Here is a 22,566-nt window from a genome sequence, read left to right as displayed (position 1 = left end):
TTTCCACTTCAACATTTATGTGTACTCATTTCTTGATTTTCACGTGCCAATCAGATTGGGGCAAAGACCAGCCTTCCCTGCCATTTATACGGCATAAAACCCTCAATCTCACCAGTATGGCTACCAAAATTATAGGTTCACCTGAAACAAAATGGATTGATGCAACTTCTGGAATTTACAACTCAGACCGATCTTCAAATCTATCAATAATGACTGATTTCTCAGAAAGCCTTCAGAATTCTGTAAGTATTTTGAGAAGGAGGAAAATTTTTTAGAGCAAAGCAGCTGTAGGAAATGTGTGTTGGGAGAGAAGAACTTATTTTGTCTGGATAATTTTGATGCTACTTTAAAAAACAAATAATTAAATAAGATCATTTATAGTAATGAGGGTAAAATGTATTTTTAAACATCATGAGCATTACTCATTAATAATTAGAGTAATCATGAGTTATATAATGGTAAAATCAAAAGATCCCATACTAGTGTTTTGCAGGTGTTTCTTACCAATTTTTCATCATTATACCCATTTCTCAGATCTTTGTGAATGTGAATTATTAATTATGTAAAATTATGCACTATGGCTTTTCTATGCTTTCTTTGGTCTTTACTGGTAAAATAAGTATAGTAATTGTGTGCAATTTAAAACCCCATGAAGCATTTTTAATCTTGAGTAGGTGAATTTGGTGGGTAGACTTATATATGTGGTTAAAAGATACTCAGTTACATTAATTGATTAAAATAATTATAATGTAGAAATTTTTCTAAGTATCAGAGGAATACTTAGATTTAAATTTTCAAATAAATGTTTATGTTGACTCCCTAGATATATATTGTTGTTATCCTACGATACCCTCTTTTATCTAATAAGGAGGTCCTGCTACATCGTGTAAGACAAGTATAAATGTTAGAGAATCCTATATAACTATGTTGCTTACTCATTAATATAAGCCAAATGAACTAATCATTATTTGTTTCTTAAAAATTAATGACTGATTGAATTTAAAGCCATCCATGCTTGCAGCTGGTCATTAATCCTTCCACAAATTTTAAAGAATCATAAAAAAATATCTATTATATGTAAAAGGCTATAAAGAATACGTTAATACCCTCGACAATTAATTTAACTAAACTATATTTGCATTAAGGGGAAATGCATTATTTAAGTCCAAAGTCCAATTGGAGAGAATGTTGTTAACTGGCATTTTTATTCTTTCCAGAATACCGAGTCCAGGGAAATCAATGGGATTCGTGATGAAAGCAGTACTTTTGAATTAAAAGGTAAACATCACCATTATAACTTACATTTATGGTGTAAGAAGTCATAGCACCGCAGTTCTGTTAATATAAACATTAATACCTGTGAGTGAAAGAAAAACTGATCCACTGCAAGTTGAAACTAAAAGGTTAGCACCCAGATCGGATTGCAGCCATGTGGAAGGGCGCTGGGCTGCTGTGTAGAATGGTGCAGGCACTGCAAACAAAGCTTTGGCAGCATGTCCAGGAGCTTTGAGAGCCTGTGTGCCTGAGCCAATGAAGAAAGACTGGTTTTGCCCAGGCCATCAGCCTTCTTGCTGTGGGGTGCTGCCAAAGGGAATCCTGGTTAAATACAAAACGATGAATGAGGTTTCCTTTCTCCCTTTAGTGTTGTGAAAGGGACAAGCTTGGAGGCGGCTAGTATTAATAGGGAAATGCCAAGGGCAATAACAGTTGTTAGCAAAAGTACCCATTTGTAATAAAAAAGCAGGCATAGTATCGAGGATAATTTTGCTTTATGGAGTTATCATTCTCTTCCTCCTTCTGTTGGCCTATAAATAATTTAGCTACCACATGTTTCCATAGGCATACAAAAGAAATAGTCTGGGAAAGCGACCCACAGAAGATGAAATTTCTTTTAACATGAAACTAGACTGCCAGGAATCGGGCTGGGTTTTCACAGCAGGCTGGTGGCTTTGAATCTGCATTTGCCAGTTCATAGTCCAATGTCAAAGCCAAACTAAGTTTATAAATTTCCCTCTCTTTATTGATTATTTATCTTTGTATTTAGTTTCTGACCATCAGAAGTGACTATGTTTTGTTTGATATTGCATTCTTTATCAAAGGAGTTTTTAAAGCATGGCTTATTTTCCTTCATGATCTTAAATATAAGACATCCGGTCCTGTTCTGCCAGTGACTCAGGCAAAGCAAACTGATAAGACACTTAACTCCTTAGTGACTATGGCACTACACAGGTCTGTCGTTTCAGCTTTTTCTTTAGATAAGTAAACAACAATGAATATCAAGTAATAATTGCACTTATATTTTATGAATAAATTGAAGTATAATAATCATTTGCCATAATATCGCGACAGACCCATAGGAGAAGTCAGAATTTTTTCTTTTTTTTTTTTTTTATTTGACAGGACTCCATTTGTTTTACTTAAAGTTGGTAGCTGAAAGATCTTGAAAATGAGGACAAAGTATTCTAGTTAGAAGAATGTTTTAAGTTTAGCATTTGCTTTTATTTTCTCTTTCTCTGGTTATTTATTTTCTTGTTCTCTTCCTCATTATTCTTTAGTTTCTGTTTTACTCACCTGTTTTGTGAAAACTCTTCATTACAAACAATTTTCCTTGTACTAGAAGAGATTTTTTATTGACCTTAGCAAAAATATTTAATTTCCATTTTCCTAAAGCTGTTTTGACTTTTGTGAAACTAGACTGCTTATCTGCTAAAATTTATTAATCAAAATATTAGTTCCTTTTACTAATTTAAATATAGCATAGACTACTAAAAATATGTGTGTCTCTGTGCATTGAAATAATACATATCTTCTATGGCTATCAGTTTTGTCATTTTTATTATTAAAAAATTATATTGCTATAGATGAGAAAGATATATAGCAAGTATCATTTAGTTTTCCAGTGGTGAGAAATTAAAATGAATGACATCTTATTGATTTTTTTTTTTTGTATTTTTCAACTAGCATCTGAACCTATTTCTTTGAAAAACTTAAAAAGGCGATCACAATTTTTTGAACAAGGTAAACCACCAAGCTAACAATTCATGCATTTTCATGGAATTGTTCCCACCCTCCACCTTTCCTGATGGTCTGTGGTGCTGGGCACTGAGCCTCTTCAGTTTGGCTGTCATCATGACCAACGACATAACCCATTTCCATTCTTTCCCTAGGGTCATCAGGCTTTTCTTACAGCTCATGGGTCTACCTCTGTGGTAATGGGTCTTTGCGTGTCCTTTGTACCTCTGAAGTTTCTTTTTTCTTTTTTAATTAAAAAATTGAGATGCTATTAAACACATACTTTCCCCCCCTCCCCCCAACTGGGTGACAGTAAGAAATGAAGCATTTCATTCAAGCCTTACTACTTCCTACAAATTGCATAATCTTAGATTACACCAACATATCATTGGCTAACTTTCTAAAGACCTCTGCTTTTTGGTTCTGGAAAATGTTCCCAATAAAAAAGCAGAGTTGTTTATTATTATTGGGATGGCGGCTTTGGAGTATTAATAGCCCTGCTCTGTTGACTTGGAAGTAAAATTAAAGTAAATAAATTTTGGTGACATTTGTGAACAATGAATTTTGAGGTTCTCTGTGTTGGTGTAGTTGGGCAGTGCTCCCTTACGATGTCTATGCATGTGGCGTTTTCTTCCCTCTCATGTTTGCCTGATGCTCTGTCTCATGAATGCAGTTCGAGCTCTGTGTTTCACTGTCAAGAACTTAAAAGTAAAATCCAAACATTTGAGATGCAATGGCACGGTCAGTGGAAAGTGTGTGCTGTTGGTGTCTAAAATGTTATGGTTTCTTACTTTTAAGATTATCAAACATTTACAAACTTACCTTGTAACACGATGTTTACTGGACTTTTGTATTTTGTCAGTCTCCTAGTAGTCTTCCTTTGTTGAATTACGGTCTTTTGACCACACATAGAAATAGTTCACCAGCTATGCATGTGTAAGGTTTATTTGTGTCAGTATCCTTAGTGGTTTAGATACATTTTTTGTTAAACTTCTGTTTTTCCCTGGTAATTTAATTGATGCAGTATGATACTTCTAGCTCAGATTGACTAAAATAAAGCAATTCCTTTTCTTCTTTATTCTAATTTTTACTTTTCTTCAGCGGCTATTTAAGGGAAGAATATTTTCCTAAGTCTCAAAACAGTTTTCTTAAAAATATAATTGTGTAAGTGAATAATTTATTTGACAGCTGAGGTTTCAGGAAAATTTAAAAATACTATATGATACATATTTTATGAAATTTGCTTACTTGTTTGTATTCATTGTACTACAGACACACACTTATATAGACCCCCCCCTAAGACTAAATAGAATAACACTGTGAAAAAGTAAAAAAATAACACTATGCCATACATATGAAGTTTGAATATTTATGTTTCAAATAATAGTAGAAGAAAAGGAAAGGTTTCTTGAACATGTTTGATATGATGGCTTATTTAAGAAAAGCAGCTTAGAGTTCTCACATTGTAATTGAAGAGTGGCAAGTAAAAATTAGATTTGGTAGATGTTGTAATATTTGAAATTCCTTTTTTTTTAAGTAGGCCAAACTATGAGATAGTATCCCAGTCTATTAATAAACAAACCCTCTAACTTATTCAGAAATACACCATTGATCCAGCGCTAGTACCTAGCACTTGGATGTACTCTTAGCACCCATAGCTGACCCTTTCTTCTTGCCTTTTTCTTTTAAACTGACTTTGAATTTGGAAGATGAATAACGAACAGATGGAATTTAAGAGGAAAAAAAAGGATTTACTCCTGTTGTTTAAAAAAAAATGTTGTTTAAAACAGTCACTTAGTATACTGGCATAGAAACAGCTAGTGACATAACTCTCTGAATGGAATTATTTCATAGAAATGAAAAGTCTTATACTGTGTTTTTTTCTTCCTTACCCGCACGCTGCCATACAGGAAGCTCCGATTCTGTGGTTCCTGATGTAAGTAGCATTCACTTGTTTTTGGAATAAATAAGGTGACCCAGTCTCTTCAAGTTGAAAAGACCTATTTTGAAATATAAAGCCAACTGTCCTTTGGTACAGCTTAGACACAGGGTGATATGAATAATTTATGTATGCAAATATGCTTCCATAGGTGACTTAATGATGTAACATATTCTTTGTTTGCACCTCTTCTCTCATAACTGGTTAGCTTCCAGTTCCAACTATCAATGCCCCGAGTCGCTGGGCGTGGGATCAAGAGGAGGAGCGAAAGCGGCAGGAGAGGTGGCAGAAGGAGCAGGACCGTCTGCTGCAGGTAGAGCGGAATAACATGGAGCAACAGGAAGTAGGCCTGTTGTTACTGTAAATGCCACTAGTATTGAGAAGCAAATGAAAAAAGAAATTTGCCCAGCCCATGTGGCTCAGTGATTGAATGTTGACCTATGAATCAGAAGGTCATGGTTTGATTCCTGGTCAGGCCATATGCCAGGGTTGTGGGCTAGATCCCTAGCGGGGGGTGTGCAGGAGGCAATCAATCAATGATTCTCTCTCATCATTGATGTTTCTCTCTCTCCCCCTCTCCCTTCATATCTGAAATCAATAAAAATATATTTTAAAAAAATAAATTTAAAAAGCCAGTAACCTGATAATTAACAAATACTTTGAAAGGTAGTGCATTTTGTATTAACATAAAATTATTTTTTTTGTATTAAACTAATTTTCTATTAAAACACAAGGACAGTTACCTTTCATTTTGAAGCTTTCCAGAAACCTCCTTTTAAAATAATTTATTAACCCTTGTGTTTATTTTTAGAAAATATGAGGCACTGTAGTTTGGATTTCTTTTTTTTCTATGCACTATTTTTTAAATTAAATTTATTTGGGTGACACTGGTCAATAACATTTTATAATTTTTGTGTATACAGTTCTATAATACATCATCTGTATATTCCATTGTGTACTCACCACCCAAAGTCTGGTCTCCTTCTATCACCATATATTTGGCATCCTTTACTCTCTTCCTCCTCCCCCCATCCCTTTCCTCTCTGTTAACCACCATTCTGTTGTCTGTGTCTATGAGTTTGTTTGTATCTTTTGTTTGTTTGTTGTTTTCTGTTTTATATCCCACATATGGGTGAAACCATATGGTTCTTGTCTTTTTCTTTCTGACTTATTTCATTTAGTACAATACTCTTAAGATCTATCCATACTGTTGCAAATGATAATATTCTATCCTTTCTTATAGCTGAGTAGTATTCAAGTAAATATATGTTCACATCTTCTTTATCAAGTCATCCATCGAAGGACACTTAGGTTGTTTCCATGTTTTGGCCATAGTGTATAATGCTGCAATGAACATAAGATTTTTGTGTGAGTAGGAGGCTTTGTGAGGACTTACTGCCAGTTTATTGCAGAGAAATTCAGTCCCCCTTACAGTTAGCTTTAGGGGCTTTAATGAATTACACCATGGTAAAGGGTGCATTTGGGTACAATTCTGAATGTCTACCCTTTCCCAGCACCTGCATTTTACTTCAATATAAGTATTTTCTATTTTGAGGACTAAAATCTGTTTAGTTAAAATAAATATCTCTGTCTTTAAAGATTGAGGTGAAAGGCGGGGCTAGCAAAACTGCTAATGGAAAAGATTAACATCAGCCTATTAATTAGCTAATTAATCAATATGCTATAATTTTTTATAGGAAAAATACCAACGTGAGCAGGAGAAACTAAGGGAAGAGTGGCAAAGAGCTCAGCAGGAGGCTGAGAGAGAGAATTACAAGTTCTTGAATGAGGTAGTGTTGGAACATGTTCTTCCTTCTCTGTCTTGATGAAATCTGCTGAAAAATGGAAGACTGTACATTTCATTTGGCTTTTGTTACATACTTGCCAATGTAGCTCTTTGAAAAATATAATGAGCTCTGATTTATCAGAACTTTGCTTTGATGTTTCAACATTTCTCCTAGTTTCTCTACTGAATAATTAAATTATTTTATCTACAGACTCTAAGTGTATCTTCCTTTTCTAAGTTACATCTCGGTCACCCATATGTGTGGCTTTGTTAGTGATAAAATTTAACATCATTTCAATAGAATTCTGGGCCAACTAAAATAAATATCATTAAAAACTGAATACAGACATATCTTAATCAAATTCCCGCCCCCCCTGGTTGTGCAGGAGCTGATGGTCCTGAACTCAAACATCATAGCTGTGACCCCTCGGGAGCCTACTGTTGCCACCTTGGAAGCCACCTGGGATGAAGGGTCCAAGTCTTCTGACAGGGAAGGAACCCGAGCAGGAGAAGAGGAGAGGAGACAATGGCATGAGGAAAGCATGATTGAGGACCAAAGAAAGAAGCTGCAGGAACAACTCACTATTGAGAAAGAGAGGGAACTGAAGGAGCAACAATATCAGGAAGAGCAGGAGGAGATGCGGCGTCAGGCTGAGGCTGAGGAGCAGAAGCGCTACGCAGAGGAACAGAAGCGCCAGGCCGAGGAACAGAAGCGCCAGGCAGAGGAACAGAAGCGCCAGGCGGAGGAGCAGAAGCGTCACACAGAAGAACAGAAGCACCAGGCAGAGAGAGAGAGGGAAACGTCAGTCAGAATATACCAGTATAGAAGGTCGGTTCCCTTGCCAATGGGTACATGTGGTTTTCAATTGGCTTGGCTTAGCTGTATCCATTCCTCACTTTGAAGGCACCTAATTGGTTTTCCTGCTCCCTACCATCCGTTCTCTACACAAATGAACACAAGCAGCCAGAGTGAACCCATCCCATTGTAAATATGAGCCTGTCACCTTACTCTCCTGCTCAGAGTCTCCAAGTGGCTTCCCTCACATTAGAATACCACCTGAACTCCTCCCCAGGGCCGTAGAAGGCTTGTATGAAGTGGCTTGGCCCTTTGGTCTACCTACCTTCCTCTGACTTCCCCTCACTTGGTGTGTTATAGCTGCACTATCACCCCTTTCCTATCTTGAAAATGCACATCATATTCTGCCCTTGGATTTTTACATTTTCTAGTTCCTGTGCCCGGAGAAGTGTTCCCTCACATGTTTGTTGTCTTACTCATCTTGTTTAAGTCTCTGATCCAATGTCACCTTCTCAAACTTTCCAAAATGCCTCATCTAAAAAAACATGGCTCACCCTATCCCTTTTCTCCATGTGCCCTTCTCTGCTTTATAGTATGCATTTATTTGCTTGTAATTGGCCTGCATGCCCCTCTAAAATGTAAGCATTAGGAGGCCAATAAGTTTGTTTTGTTTCCCTAGAACCCTACTGGGTCATAGAAGGCACACAGCATGTATTTGTGGAATGAATTGCAAATGTCTGTTGGTAGCTGTAGGTTTGTTTTCTTCAATGATTGATTGAAATACTTCTGTGTGTTTAGTTTTCAACCAAGAGACCATTCTCATACAGGTGCTAGAATAACATAATTTTGTTATCTATTTCTTAAACCCAGGGGAGGCATCAAAGTTTTATTTTTATCATAAACCTTTTCCATCTTTCAGGCCTGTTGATTCCTATGATACACTAAAGGGAGAGGAAGAATCTTCAGGTTTGCTTCCTAGTGACAGGTGTGTAGAACATTTCATTGTAATTTGGTAGGAGTAATTGACTTCATATGAATCTCTGAGGGCTTGCCTAGGTGTTTTTGTAGAACTACTATAGCTCTTGATCTTTTGTGGGATGCAAAGAGAACTTGCTGGTGATACATAAAACTACCCCTCAACTTAGTAACTTAATTTATGATTTTGTGGGTCAGCTTTTTGGGCTGAACTCAGTTGACAGTTCTTTTAGTTGCTTGCGCTCATCATGCGTCTACTACCAGTTTACTAGGTAAACTTTTGGGGAGTTGGCTGGTAGTCAGCTGGAGCAATGAGACCAGCTGGATTGTGTGCTTTTCAACATGCAGCAAAGCAGTGCAGCCTTGCATACATGGTGGCTGGGGAGAGCCAAGAGCAGCCGTGGGCAAACTACGGCCCGCGGGCCGGATCTGGCTGTTCTATCCGGTTCTCTTGCTCTCCCCTCCGCTCCTTTACTTTGAATTTATATTAGTTTACACAAACACTCCATCCATGCTTTTGTTCCGGCCCTCCAGTCCAGCTTAAGAACCCATTGTGGCCCTCAAGTCAAAAAGTTTGCCCACTCCTGGCCAAGAGAGAGAATTAAAGAGAGGAAGCATGCCGGGCACCTTGCAGGCTCAGTTCTGACCTGGCATACCATTGCTTCTGCCACATTCTACTATTTCAAGTAAAGTCACAGGGCCAGCCCAAGTTCTCAGAGAGGAGAAAAACTCTACCTCTTTATGGGAGGGGCCATAATTCATGAGGAATGGGCACAGGGGGAGAATTGTGTTCATTTTTTGCAATCTACCTTAACATCTTTTTAAAAAGCAATTATAAGCCATGGCATAGGCTTGCACAAAATGAAGTTACATGTGGACATCTGAAATGAGAAATGTGGCCCCTCTCTTAATTTGTTTATAACTACTGGTCAGTTTTGAGGGAATACAGATAGGATTTCAGATATCTGAAAAGTTACACGTACTTCTTCAAAATGTCCTAAAACATTAAATTTCATTTTTTTAAATAATTTTAAAAATGACTTGCACTTTTGAAATTGTTACACAGAATAAAAATATCCAGTGTATGACATTAATTTGTGTTTTCAGAGCTGAAATTTCTTTAGGAAGTTTGCCTTCTAGATAAGGAAAGACTCATCTGTATAGGCAGTTAGGAGACTGACTAGGGCTCAGGGTAGATAGGAAAAGAAGAGGACTATACAGGTAATGACGGGTTAATATTCAGCTAGGAAAAGTTCTAGTGGTGAATGACCTGACTTATAATATGTGGTTCTGGGTACCTGTAGATGATTAAAATATGTATATCTCTTTTTTAAAGCTATGGGTTTCTTTGTATATTTAAGTAAGCTTTAATTATATAGCTCATTACCTGGAGAAAATAATTAGACTGCAGAGAAATGAAACGTAAGGAATCCTCAAAAATATGAAATAGGCATTTGTGATGTAGCATGCCCTCAAGGAATTAAGGAGTGTGTCATAAAAGTATTTTCTAATATGTTAATACAAATGAAACCATTCATGAATGTTCTAACAGTCATATTACATTATTATATACTTGTGGCCCAGTACACGAAATTCGTGTGTGTGTGTGTGTGGGGGGGTGTCCCTCAGCCCGGCCTGTACCCTCTCCAATCTGGGACCCCTCAGGGGATGTCCGACTGCCGGTTTAGGCCCAATCCCTGTGGACAGTATTGAAGCAAGTAGGACCATCTGATGTTAGGTACCCTGATGACAAAAGCTTTGTACATCCCAGTAAGACTGGGATCTGGAAGAGAGTCGAAGTACATAATTGGATCAAATCATAAGCTTAGTCATTGTACAAGATAGAGGAGATCTTCACATGATTATATATTTCTAGCAACAAGCTCTTCTTTCCTCTAGAGATGTCACTGTTTCCTGCTAGTTTGTGCAACATGAAAAATTCTTTGATATAAAAAAGTTATATTTTTGGTTCTTCATAAATATGAAAAGGATGTTCTTAATGAGAATGTGTAATATACTGTGTTCTGTGTTCTAGGAATAAATCCAGATCCACTACCGAGCTGGATGATTTCTCTACAAATAAAAATGGTAAATGTGAAGTTTTGTCAAAATTGTTTATTTATGCTATCACATGCTACGATCACTATTTTTAAGGTCAAGATATTTCCGGTTCATTAAGATTACATAGTTAAAATACCAAATATTTTTAGCATTTGTGTTTAAAAACAAAACTATCTTTTGCTTATTTTGGCCTTACTTTATAATGGGGGGAGTACTGGGACCTTAGAATGGTTTTAAATAGCTAATGAAATATGTGGGAATTTTGCCAAGTGCTGCTGATAGTTTTGTATAGTAGATTTCATCTTATAGCTAAAGGAATGGGACAGAAAAGTTTTCTGCAGAATACTATGGGACTTAAAAATTGTATATAAAGTAGAAATTGTACACTTAGATGTCAGAAAATCCAAAATGTTAATGATTTCACTAACTTGGCAAAAACAATTTGGAATCTGATATTGTTAATATAAAGTGCCTTTCTAGGTACACATGTAGCTGATGTTATACAACTAAGAAAAAAACCTAAGAAAAAGGCATCATTTTATGCAAGGTTTGCATACCAGGCTTTGTGGAAGCAGGGTTTTGGTCAGTTACGTAAACGAATGGAGGTCCAGGTGAGGGTTGAGGTGAACTTGGTGAACATGAACACACTCATCTATGTGGACAGCCACTCCTACCCAGCTCCAGCCTGTTACTGCCAAGTGGGAGAATGCAAGCCTGTTATTACTGACCATTTCTATTGCAAGAGAAGTAAAACAAACAAAATCTGGATTTTCGTGTTATATTTTAAGCACTGACAAGGGATTTAAAAATTTAAAACCCTCTGTGAGCCATACCACATGTACAGGTCTGAATGGTCTGGTGGAAGCCAGTTTGTCACTTCTTGTTGAAACTTGTAGAATTTACAGTTTTTATTAGGTTCTATGATCACCCCTTTCCTTTTCATCATCTGGTCCTAGTTTATCTTTCCAGCCTCTTTTGCTGTTTTTCCCATTAGGAACATTTAACTATAACCAAAGTGTTCTCTCTCTCAGTTTCCAACTTACCAGATGCTTTCTGACCTGATTCTTCTGGTCTCACCTATTTGGATTTCTGGTTTCTTCTCCCCAGAATTTGCCACTAACCACCCTGAAAATGAAGGTTTAAGTACTTCTGTCTGCCATAAAACATTTTTAACCTGCATTGATAATATTCTCTCCTGAAATTAAACACATGACCTGTTAGTAATGGCAAGTGTGATTCTCTGAAATTGTCTTGTTATTATCTGTGGCTGGTGTTATTAACCTGATTATTCTGGCATGTATGTCTTCTCCCCTTAACTAAATGAATTGTGGGCAGTGGAAGTTATCAAATATTTTACTAAAAAACTTAGTTATGCCAATAAGGTACTTTTAAAATAGAAAACGTTTCATTTCAAATCTGACAAAATTGTTGAGTTGTGTGATACACAAATATAAACATAGATGTACATAAGGAACCTTTGGCAGCCTTATTCATGGCTTACTTGAAGATGAACTAAGGCAGAGACACATCATGAATTTTGAAAGAATGACAATAGCAGTGAATCTGGAAAGTAAAAGAAAATACATCACTAGGTGAAATTTCCTAATCCAAATCAACGTGGGGAGGATTTCAAAGTTATGGATTTTCTAACCAAACCAGAAATTAATCAGCAAATCCAATGAGACAAAGCCTTCAGGATAAAACTTGACTTAATTTTCATTCACAAATTTGACTTGTAGCTTTGTCAGTTTCTTAGAAGAGAAACAAGTCTCATGACATCCTTTGGTTATTCTTTGGCGACTTGGCTATTTTTCAGTTTCACAAAAGCCAGTGTAGTGATTGAATATGCTCTTATTTCTTCAATTTGGTCATGACTTAAAGTCATAGACTTATACCATGGAGACTCTAGTCACGTCATCTACAGATGTATGCATGTATGTCTTCACGCTCTCCCCAGGGGAAGTGTAAGTTTTTTGAGAGAACTCCCAGCTCCCTGTGGAGTTGTCACAGCAAGCATTCAGTGAGCATGAGCTCAATTGACTTAATTTAGTAAGGAAGGGAAAAGTGGACGAGAAACTGCTTTTGGACGAGCATGTGGAAACTTCCTATTGCTGAAATCAGTGTGCTTGTTTCCTTTTCAGGCAGCCTCTTTAGTTTTCCTGAGTGTGCTCTGTGCTGTGCCTCTGGGTGTGGAATTGGAATTTCCAGGAGTAGGTTCCCAGGCAGCAGCCTCATTGAGAATTGATAATGTTAGCATAGGTGCATAATGGCACATTTTTGCTACACTCTGTTTGGAGATGCATCCACTATCCTTTTTTAATGTGCTAACCCTGCAGCTTTGGATGTGTTTTTAATTTAGGAAGCCATAAATATCTAGACCGAGTTGGGAACGGTAGCTCTTCACAGAGGAGCGCCAAGAAGGAACAAGGTCCATCAGAAGCAGAGTTGGAGAGGCAACAGATCCTTCAAGAAATGAGGAAGAGAACATCCCTTCACACTGACAGCAGCTGGATCCGTCAGCGCAGTTCCAGCGTCAATAAAGAGCCCATTTGTCTGCCTGGGATTATGAGAAGGTGCGAGACATTTTAGGAATTACTTCCTCTTCTGTGCTGTGAGGCAAATATTTAATTTCTAGACATGCTGGCTGCTTTGGGTGAAGAGATGTCATAAATTCTTCTCTTAATCCAAGATTTAGTGGGAGAGAGGGAAGTAAAGCAAATGTCATTGGGCACTCATTAGGTGCCAGACCCATACCAGTTGCTTTGTCTGGGGAAAATGTTTTGAGGCAGAGATAAGCTTTCTGTTTTCCACATGAGGAGACTGTGGCTCAAGCAGGGAATACATGTGGACTAAACCAAATGACTAATAGATTTCAAAGCTGGATGTAAAAGTCTACAGTGTGATTTGGGCACTTAAATAATTCATGCAGTTCTTGGTGCTTCCTTGGATGCTGGACTTAAAATAAATTTAAGCGTCTGTTTATTTGTTTACAATGAGATAATGGTTAGATTGGAATCATAATTGTGTTCACAAACTGTGAAAACTCAATTTTTTTAACTTTCTGAAAAAATATATAGATATAAATTGATTGGAGATGAGAGGATGAACATTTTAAAAGATGTATTTTGTGTAAATGAATACTAAGGCTACTTTCATTCAGTATTTCCAAGAAACTAAGGAAGATTATTTGCAACACATTACAGGCAAAGGGCTAATTATCTCAATGTACAACTAACTTTTGTAAATCAGTAGATAAACCCTGATGTGTTTATAGAAACAGATAATTGATAAGAATAGATAGTTCATAGAAATAAAGTCTTTATACATAGAAAAGATCAACATACACTGAGTGGCCAGATTATTATGATCTCTGAATGCATAATAATCAGGCCACTCAGTGTATATCCTATATAATAAAAGGCTAATATGCAAATTGTCCCCTCGGCCAGGAGTTCAACCAGCAGGCAGGTCGGCCAACCTCCCATGTCCCCTCCCCCTGGCCAGGCTGGCCGGACCCCACCCATGCACGAATTCATGCACTGGGCCTCTAATACACACACACACACACACACACGAATTCATGCATTGGGCCTCTAATACACACACACACACACACACACACCAAGTGGCCAGATTATTATGCGTTAAGCGATCATAATAATCTGGCCACTCAGTGTATATAGGATTTGTAGAGAGTTAAAATGAATGTGTAAGTCTAGTATTGACGAATATATAAGGAAACAAGAATTCTTCCTGATTGGTTGGATGGTTTTTTAGTGATCATTGAGCAGAAGTGTTTGCTTGTGCCCTGTGAACACTTTAGTTTCTGGCACTTTATCTCCTGGATATGTTTGGTTAAGTATGCAAAGATACATCAAAGAATAAATACTTTATTATTATTATTATTTTATTGATTGGGGGGGAAGAGAGAGAGAAAGAGGGAGGGAGGGAGAGAGAGAGAGAGAGATTTGTTGTTCCACCCATTTATGCATTCACTGGTTGGTTCTTGTGTGTACCTTGACTGGGGATTGAACCTGCAATCTTGGCTCATTGGGGCGACACTCTAACAAACTGAGCTACCTATCCAGGGCATATACTTAAATATTATTAAATATACAATTAAAAATAAAAGAGTGTCCCTAGTACTCGTTAAATAAATGGTGGCTCACAGATTAGGTAGAATATGATACAACTATTAAAGAATTGAAAGCGGCATATTGCTGCTCAAAACTTTGTGGGTTAAAATGATTCACATCTCACAGTTCTGAGGGTCGACTGGGCAGTTCTTTATATGGTGTTGGTCAGGGCCCCTGGCCAGCTGTAGTCATTCAGAGCCGGACTGGCAAATTTTTTTGTATGAAGACAGATAGTAAATAATTTACTTTGTAGGCCACATAAGTCTCTGTCAGATTTTCTTTGTTCTGATTGTTTTATGACTGAAAATATGAAATACCCTACACTCACGAGTTATCCATAGGCTGGCCGTGGGCTGCGACTTGCTGACCCCTGAGGGAGAGGCTCCACTGAGAACTCGGCTGGGAGCCTCTCTTCTCCATGTGGGCTCTCCACATAGCTGCTTGGGTGGCCTCATGACACAGCACCTGGATTCAAAGAGGAAACCTTGCAAGAGGATAAGCCTAATGCTTATTAGCAAACCTCCATTTGTATCATGCTTGCTCATGTCCCATAGGTCTACATGTCACATGGCCAAGCCCAGAATCAGTGAGAGGGGACTACACAAGGGCATGGATGCCGGGAGGGATGGTCCATTGGGGGGCCATGGAAGTGTCATATCACATGAACTGACATGAAGATTGTTCTAAGACCATGTATATTACATGGAATAAAGCAAGTTATAAAGAATATGCATTATAGAATAATCCTATTTGTTTACGAATGGTAAACACATCACATATATTGCATATGACTATAGACATTGCTATACTTACATATGTCAATTTGTAGAAGGAAACACAGTTAATAATGGCAACTTTTGGGATTAGCACGGGTAAATTGTGGTGAGAGGGGGAAAACCTTATTCCTCCTTCAGATACCCTTCTCTGCTGCCTGGGTCTTTCTCATTATGATGATGTAGTACTTCTATAACTTCAAAAGAAAAAATACATATTTTTAAAATTTGGGATAAGAGATAAAATTTTAAAAATAATAACAAAATTGACTAGGTAGAAACAGACCCTCATAATTTAGAGTCATTCTTTATAGATCAGAATTAATGTAAGTATATTACTTCATTTAAGAGAGATTTCCCAAACTTTGTATTTGCATGAGGTTTTGGTGGTGAGTGAACGAGGGCTACACAGTAGCGATGGCCTGGATTACTTTGGAATCAGGGAGACTTTGGTTTAAAAGCCAGTCCACCACTGGCTAGCTCTTTTTATTATGGACAAGTTAACTTCTGTGAGAATATCCTATGTAATAAAGAGCTAATATGCTAATGTTCATGATGCCCTCACGCTGTAACAAACGTTCAGCAGGAGGCTGGGTGCACTGCGGGGCAAAGCTGCAGTGTTGCTCTAGAGACAGGGTGGAAGTGGGGACACGCCTGGAAGAGGTGGGACCAGCCTGAGGCGACTTGTGGGACCGAGGGCGGGGCTTGAAGCAGCCAGAGAAGGCCGGAGGGGTCGGGGGCGGGGCCAGGTGTGCTCAAGCTCTGGGTTGAGAGGTTAGCCTAGGGTGTTAACGCGAGGCAGTGAGCGGGAGGGCGGGGTGGGCAGGGTCACACGATTTCATGAGTTGAGTCACAAGTATTGTGAAGATTATATAATTCAGTATTTTTTGTGACAGTGTTTAGTCTAATACCTGACATATGTAAGTGTTTAAAAAGGTGTGTGTGGTTTCATTTGTTTGGGGTCTAAAAAATGAAGATCGGTATGTCTAAACAGTTAAAGATTTAAAGGGCAAATATATGTGGTCTTTGAGTATTTTATTTAAAAAATATTTTTCTTTGTATTTTCCTTTCTACTTTGGTATTTATTCTTTAACCTAAGCACCAAGTAAATAAAATAGAAATCAGTGAAGGTTAACTGAATATGAAATACCAGGATGCCTCTGATGAAAAGAAACTTCAGTTTTAAAAGTAAATTTATATGTAATTGGACTTGTTAGATTAATACCTGCTTATAAAATATATAAAATTGATATTTTAGTGACTATAATGTTAAAGAATTCCTAGTTGATTGTGTAATGTAATTGTGACTAATCCTTTCTCTGTTTCAGAGGCGAATCTCTAGATAACCTGGAGTCCCCAAGGTCCAATTCTTGGAGACAGTCCCCTTGGCTCAGTCAGTCCACAGGGGTCTATGCCTCTTCCTCTGTCCAAGACTTCAGCCGCCCACCCCCTCAGCTGGTGTCCACGTCCAACCGTGCCTACATGCGAAACCCATCCTCCAGCGTACCCCCTCCTGCAGCGGGGTCCATGAAGACCAGCCCCGCACCGTCCCCCACTCCACGCAGCCATTTCCCTTCAACTTCATCATCCCAGCCACGCAACAGGTGAGGCCCTCTGGGTTTCTCCTTTTCTTAATTTCAGGGGTATTTTTTCATTAAAATTCACTCCAAATCTTGTCCCAGCTTCCCAAAGAAAGTCATGCCTTTTTGAATGTATCAAGGTCAGTGTTCTTTTGTCAGATCAGTTAAAAGGGCTTTCTTCATAGCTTTCTAAGAGCATATATAGATGTCTCCTGAAGCCATTGGTGACCTTTCAAATACCAGCATCATTGCCGCTGTCTCATTGGCTGGTGCTGTGGTCAGTGTCTTGGATACAGATGTACCTGAATAGTTCTCAATATGCAATCATACAGATATACAGTAGCCTATGAATGCATTTGAAATTTATGAACAAAAGCAGTCTTATAAAAGGGTTGACTGTTTTCATGAGACAATACAAACTCATTTTATAGAAACTGAGCGTAAAAGGAAAGCATTGTAATCAAGCTCCATTGTCTATGGAACTTCTAAGTAGTTCGATACTGTTTTTTTGTTTTTGTTTTTGGTTCTTGATTTCCAGAACTATTGCCTGCCTCTTATTGGTTTGCCGACATTTTGTTCAGACTACATCAACTGATTCTGTGGATCATATGCCATGAGAACTGTGGAAGAGTTATAACCATAGGTCTTGAATAAAAACTTGCCTTTTGCTATGGAGGAAAGCTCAGATAGCAGCAGGTATTGGGTGTTTAGATCTGCGTAGCTTCTCCACTGATCACTGAGGCTTCATGAAGCCACACACAGCAGTGTTTCTGCTGTTACCCAAAAGTAGTGCTACTAGCATATACTGCTTCTCATGCAAATGAAATACTGAAAAGTAGAAACACAATGATTGATACTGGGATTTATTTTTTTATTAGCCATTAAATAAAGGGATTTTTTTCTTAAGAGACTATATTTTAGATCCATCTAAAAGTGTTGCTTGTTCCAGGATCTATAAAATGTGTCAGGAAGTTTGAATTGAGAGAAGATGGGGTGAGAATTTATGGTCAGTTATGGAGGAAGATGAAGGCCATGTGTGGGGGAGACAGTACCCATTTCCTGAGAGCCCCGCTGGGAGAACACACAGGAGACAGGCCAGGGTTTTTCTGCCTGAAAAGGCCTGTGTCTGGGAGGTGGTGCTCTGACATGAGGCACTCCACAGCTGTGCCCTTTCAGTGCCACTGAAGTGCGAGGCTAGTGCCGTGTGGCATCCAGAGGTCAGCAGTGGCCTACCCCTTCCCACCTTGGAGAGAAGGTGAGACTTGTATCCAAAGGGAGGTAGACACTTATCTACATGGTAGCTGACAGGCTTTTTCCATTTCCTTCTCCGCAGAGGCAGTCAAGCCAGAGGCACAGCAAGGAAAGCAGCTACTTCTGCTTAAATGAAATATTGGGCGAATGAGGAAGAGGATGGGAAACTAAGATTGGGAGGGTAGCTTACGATGCCTTTCGGAAGTTGTGAGGCTGCTCTTTTGGTGTTCTCATGGGAGAGATGACATGATTAGAGTTGTGCTTTGGAAGAGGGGAGACGACTGCTGAATACAAATGGATCTAAGGAGGATAGCGTCTCGAAATGCAGAGTGGACCAATTACACCAAAATTGTTCATTTATTGAATAGGCATCAAGGATTTCTCAACCATCACAGAGATCCTTCAAGGCATAATGTAATCAGGGCACATTTTGATTGGCTGGTGAAACCTTTCCTCCCACAGATTAGAGACTTTCCTAAATTGTTAATGTTAACACCCTAGGGCAGTGGTGGGCAAACTCATTAGTCAACAGAGCCGCCGTTTGCCGACCACTGCCCTAGTGTGATTGTCAAATGATAACCTTGAGCTGCACAGATGAAAGCCTCCATTCCACTCTCGTTCTGCATCTAGGTCAGTCAGTGGGAAGCGCGTGTGCTCCTACTGTAATAGCATTCTGGGCAAAGGAGCTGCCATGATCATCGAGTCCCTGGGTCTTTGTTATCATTTATATTGTTTTAAGGTGAGATTAAGATAAACAGCCGCTGCTGCCCCGCAAAGCTTTGCTTGGAGAGCGCATGGCTGCTTTGCGCGCTGGGTGTGGACGTGCCGTTAGCGAGCTAGGTGCTGCTGTATTTGTCGGTCTGTGCTGCATTTTGAATCTCAAATTGCTTGCTACTACTTAGTTCTCAAATCCTGAACCTGGCTTCAAAAGTTGTAGAAATGCTCTGCACTTCCCATCTCCAATCTGTTAAGATTCCATTAGTAAAATTTACAGTGCATAAATGCTTTCTCTCTCATGCATATTTGAAATGTAATTTAATAATGTCATTAACAGCATAGGGATGGGACGTGCAATTATAAAAGTATCTAAAAGCCTAGCTTTGACTAGGGAGAGTCTGAAAGGACAAGCATGGGAAATATTTTTAGAATTGCACAGCTGCTTGCACTTGATGGTTGCTTGCACATAAGAAAGAACTAAGGCTGTAACAACTTTATTTTGCAGTAACTGTCTTTAGAGACACATCTATTTGAACTTGTGTTGGGCCAAAGAGTGATTCCAGTTGTTGATCCCAGAGTCCCACAGACCACAGCTTGTTTAAGCTTGTATATTGCTGGCGTGGGCTGTTTCTAGGGAAAGCAGAATGAGTCAAAATTATTAGTGTTGGAGCACTTGGAACCAAAATGCCCAGCCTTGAGGTGAAAGCACCATGTGAGAACACTTGCCAAGCTGGTGCAGTGGGGGCCCTGGGCGAGTCCTACCCCAGAGGGCAGTGCCAGTCTCCCAGTGTTCATTCACTCCCTCGGTTTTTTTATGTGGTGCTTGATCCTCTCTCATTCCCCAGAGAGAAGAGAAGACTCGCTTTCTTTAAGCCAGTCAATGAATCATTTTTGCTCTTTTGGTATATTTAGAATGATCATCTTGGCTCTTAAAATTGGCTTTATGAATTATTTAATGTCTCATCTAGCAGGCTTGATTTTAATCTACTAATTATCTTTTGGCTTTTTTTTTTTTCTGAAACATATTTAAGAGCTTAGAAGCTGCATTTTGCTCAGTTGTTTTTTCCAGGAGTGCCCCAACCTTTCTTGAGCTCACCACATGTGCATTTTTTTCTTTGTTTGTTCTTCAGTGTGTTGCCTGTGAGTGTGACCTCGGAGGCTCTTCCTCAGGAGCCGAAGTCAGAATCCGAAACAACCAACTGTACTGCAACAACTGCTATCTCCGACTCAAATGTAAGAGAGCAAATCAGGGAGAAAATTTCTAGTCTTTTAAGGAAACCACGCGTTCCCATGCATTTCCCTGAACCTGCGCCCGTCTCCCCTTCGAACTCCAGGTCTCAGGAATCTTAGTGTGGCCCACCCATTCCAAGAGGGTACGGTGGGTGGGTCAGAGCTCAGGAATGCAGCCACACAGGGTGGGTGGTAGGGCTGAGGAACTGGAGAGGGGCGTGTGCCCGAGTCAGGACGATGTCCTGTGTGGTCTGCTCCGTCTGGAGAAATTGCTAATGACCTGAGGATCCGAACAAATAGAAACACAGTTAAAATGAATTTTTGGTGTAGACTGTCATCAATTGTTCTCTCATCATTAGCTGATTTCTATTATTTAACAATGGGCTCTGATTATGTGATTTAGAATATGATCAGTTTTAAAAACTGTGGTTTAAAAGGTCATAAAGAACAGTTTATGCTTCGTTATTATGTAATCAGATATCAACATACACATTTTTAAAAGGAGAGCATTAAGTCTGATTATATGGCATTTCACTGTTATTTTCGGAAAAGTTGAGTTTTTCAACAACTTCACATGCTATTTTGCGTCTAATCATGTTTTTGTTTCTAAGTGTGCTATGAAACCTAGGGTAGCACGGTTAGATTGCGTATTGCTTATAGCTCCATGAAGACAACCATTACTGCCGTGTATATTTTGAACCTTGATGCTGGTAACATGTGTTTCTTCCCATTGTGAAAGGGTGTTACAAGTGGTATCTGCAAATCCCTTTGCTTTTGAGGTATTTATATGGCCCTTTATGTGAAGAGTGGTTTGGATATGGTTTCAGCCCAGTCAACTCTCTTTTATCTGTCAGCGGGGTTTGAGTCTTCGTACCCCAGCAGCCCAGTCCTTCCCTGGATGCTGCCACTGAGCTTGGAGAATGTCAAGGCTGGGTGTTCAATTGGGGGGCGGGGGAGTGTGTATATGTGTGTGTGCTTTTCTCTCTTTAATCAAATTTCAAAGCCAAATAGAATTTATTTTTGGGGGACTCACCACGGAAAAAGTACCCATGCCTTTTCTCTTCTCCAACACAAATAAAAGAGAGTTGAGTGTAACTTACTTCTGTACCAGCAGTTCAAAGACTTCTAGTACCCAGAGGCTGTGATTTGCCTCACTTTATCCTCAGTGAGTGGACAAGGTGACTTTCTACCTCGTGAGGCTCATGAGGCCATTCTCTGAGTGATTATTGCTATGCATCCCCAACAGCAATATTCCAGAGTTTCTGAATCTAAGCGCTGTTCTTTTTTCTCTCCCTGCCTGATCAGCTGGACGGCCAACCGCCATGTGATGTAAGCCTCCATACGAAAGCACTGTTGCAGATAGAAGAAGAGTTGGTTGCTGCTGATGTAGATCTATAAATATATGTTGTATGTTTTTCTCTCTCTCTTTTTTTTAAAGAATAACACTTTTTTTTTTTGCCTCTGTAGATTACATCAGAGCAGTATAGACTTGGTAGAACCTGTATTTTTGTTGTTGTTTATTTATAAGGAGGTAATTATGTGTGGGGAAAAGTACAGTATTTACTTTCTGAGTTCAGCATCCTAACAGCACAAGGGTAAAAAGAACTTCAAAATATTTTTGAGGCTGATAATGATCAGTGGTGTTTTGAAGAGGGTTATTTTATTGTTTTTTTTTTTAAAAGGTTCTAAAACATTATTTGAAATAGTTAATATAAATATATAATTGCATTTGCTGTTTATTGTAATGTGTGCTAAATTAATACAGAACCATATGGAAAATGTCACTAAAATGCACCCCCCAAATTTGCTTTCTGTATCCTGCTTTTCAGCTATATATTATGATTTGAAAAACAATTAGCTTATATGAAATGTTATTTGCTTGATGAGGGGAGCTCTTTTTTCGTTAGAATTGTCACTAGCCCGTTTTCAGTAGAAAGCTGCTGCTTTTCATTAATGAAAAATCATTATAGTTTGTATACCAGAAATTTTCTCGAGGAAGTAGTGAGCCTTTCTGTCCAACTGTATTTGTAAATAAAACTGCTGATGCATTTAAGGAGTGGTTCTTTTTTAATTTATTTTTCTTGTGTGGTTTTGTGTGTGTCTACATTCCAAGCACTTTAGTCATATTTCAGTACGTGACTTTTTGTGATATTATGTTTTATTTACCATCTTCACTGAGGTATAAATTGACATCATAAATTGCACATATAAACTGTACAATATGACAAGCTTGGGCATAAAAGTATACCTCTGAAACTATCACCACACTCTTGATATTGTTTTTGTAGAAAAATTTTAACAAGGAACTTC

The 22,566-nt window shown here is 38.6% G+C and overlaps 1 protein-coding gene across 12 annotated transcripts in view; it reads left to right on the top strand.

Moving 5' to 3' along the window:
• The window catches only part of LMO7 (LIM domain 7), a gene marked incomplete at its 5' end in the record, with an annotated part of 97,682 nt that extends 75,357 nt beyond the window's left edge, over positions 1-22,325 (top strand). For 4 of the 12 annotated variants that reach the window (XM_080662022.1, XM_080662025.1, XM_080662016.1 and 1 more), the window contains 14 exons: positions 136-242; positions 1,218-1,278; positions 2,962-3,018; positions 4,923-4,948; positions 5,160-5,264; positions 6,649-6,741; positions 7,124-7,566; positions 8,453-8,518; positions 10,544-10,596; positions 12,929-13,142; positions 16,807-17,082; positions 18,940-19,048; positions 20,157-20,259; positions 21,562-22,325. In XM_080662022.1, coding sequence (XP_080518148.1) covers positions 136-242; positions 1,218-1,278; positions 2,962-3,018; positions 4,923-4,948; positions 5,160-5,264; positions 6,649-6,741; positions 7,124-7,566; positions 8,453-8,518; positions 10,544-10,596; positions 12,929-13,142; positions 16,807-17,082; positions 18,940-19,048; positions 20,157-20,259; positions 21,562-21,584 — 1,736 coding nt within the window. In that variant the 3' untranslated portion in view covers positions 21,585-22,325. Of the gene's footprint in view, positions 1-54; positions 243-1,217; positions 1,279-2,961; positions 3,019-3,167; positions 3,210-4,922; positions 4,949-5,159; positions 5,265-6,648; positions 6,742-7,123; positions 7,567-8,452; positions 8,519-10,543; positions 10,597-12,928; positions 13,143-16,806; positions 17,083-18,939; positions 19,049-20,156; positions 20,260-21,561 lie in introns of all 12 variants that reach the window. The other 8 variants (XM_080662015.1, XM_080662018.1, XM_080662021.1 and 5 more) reach the window with 6 other exon arrangements.
• Between the last annotated feature and the right edge of the window lie 241 nt (positions 22,326-22,566).

This window comes from Plecotus auritus, assembly GCF_963455305.1.
Source record: "Plecotus auritus genome assembly, chromosome: 3".
NCBI lineage: Eukaryota > Metazoa > Chordata > Mammalia > Chiroptera > Vespertilionidae > Plecotus > Plecotus auritus.
This window is presented reverse-complemented; position numbering and strand designations above follow the sequence as displayed.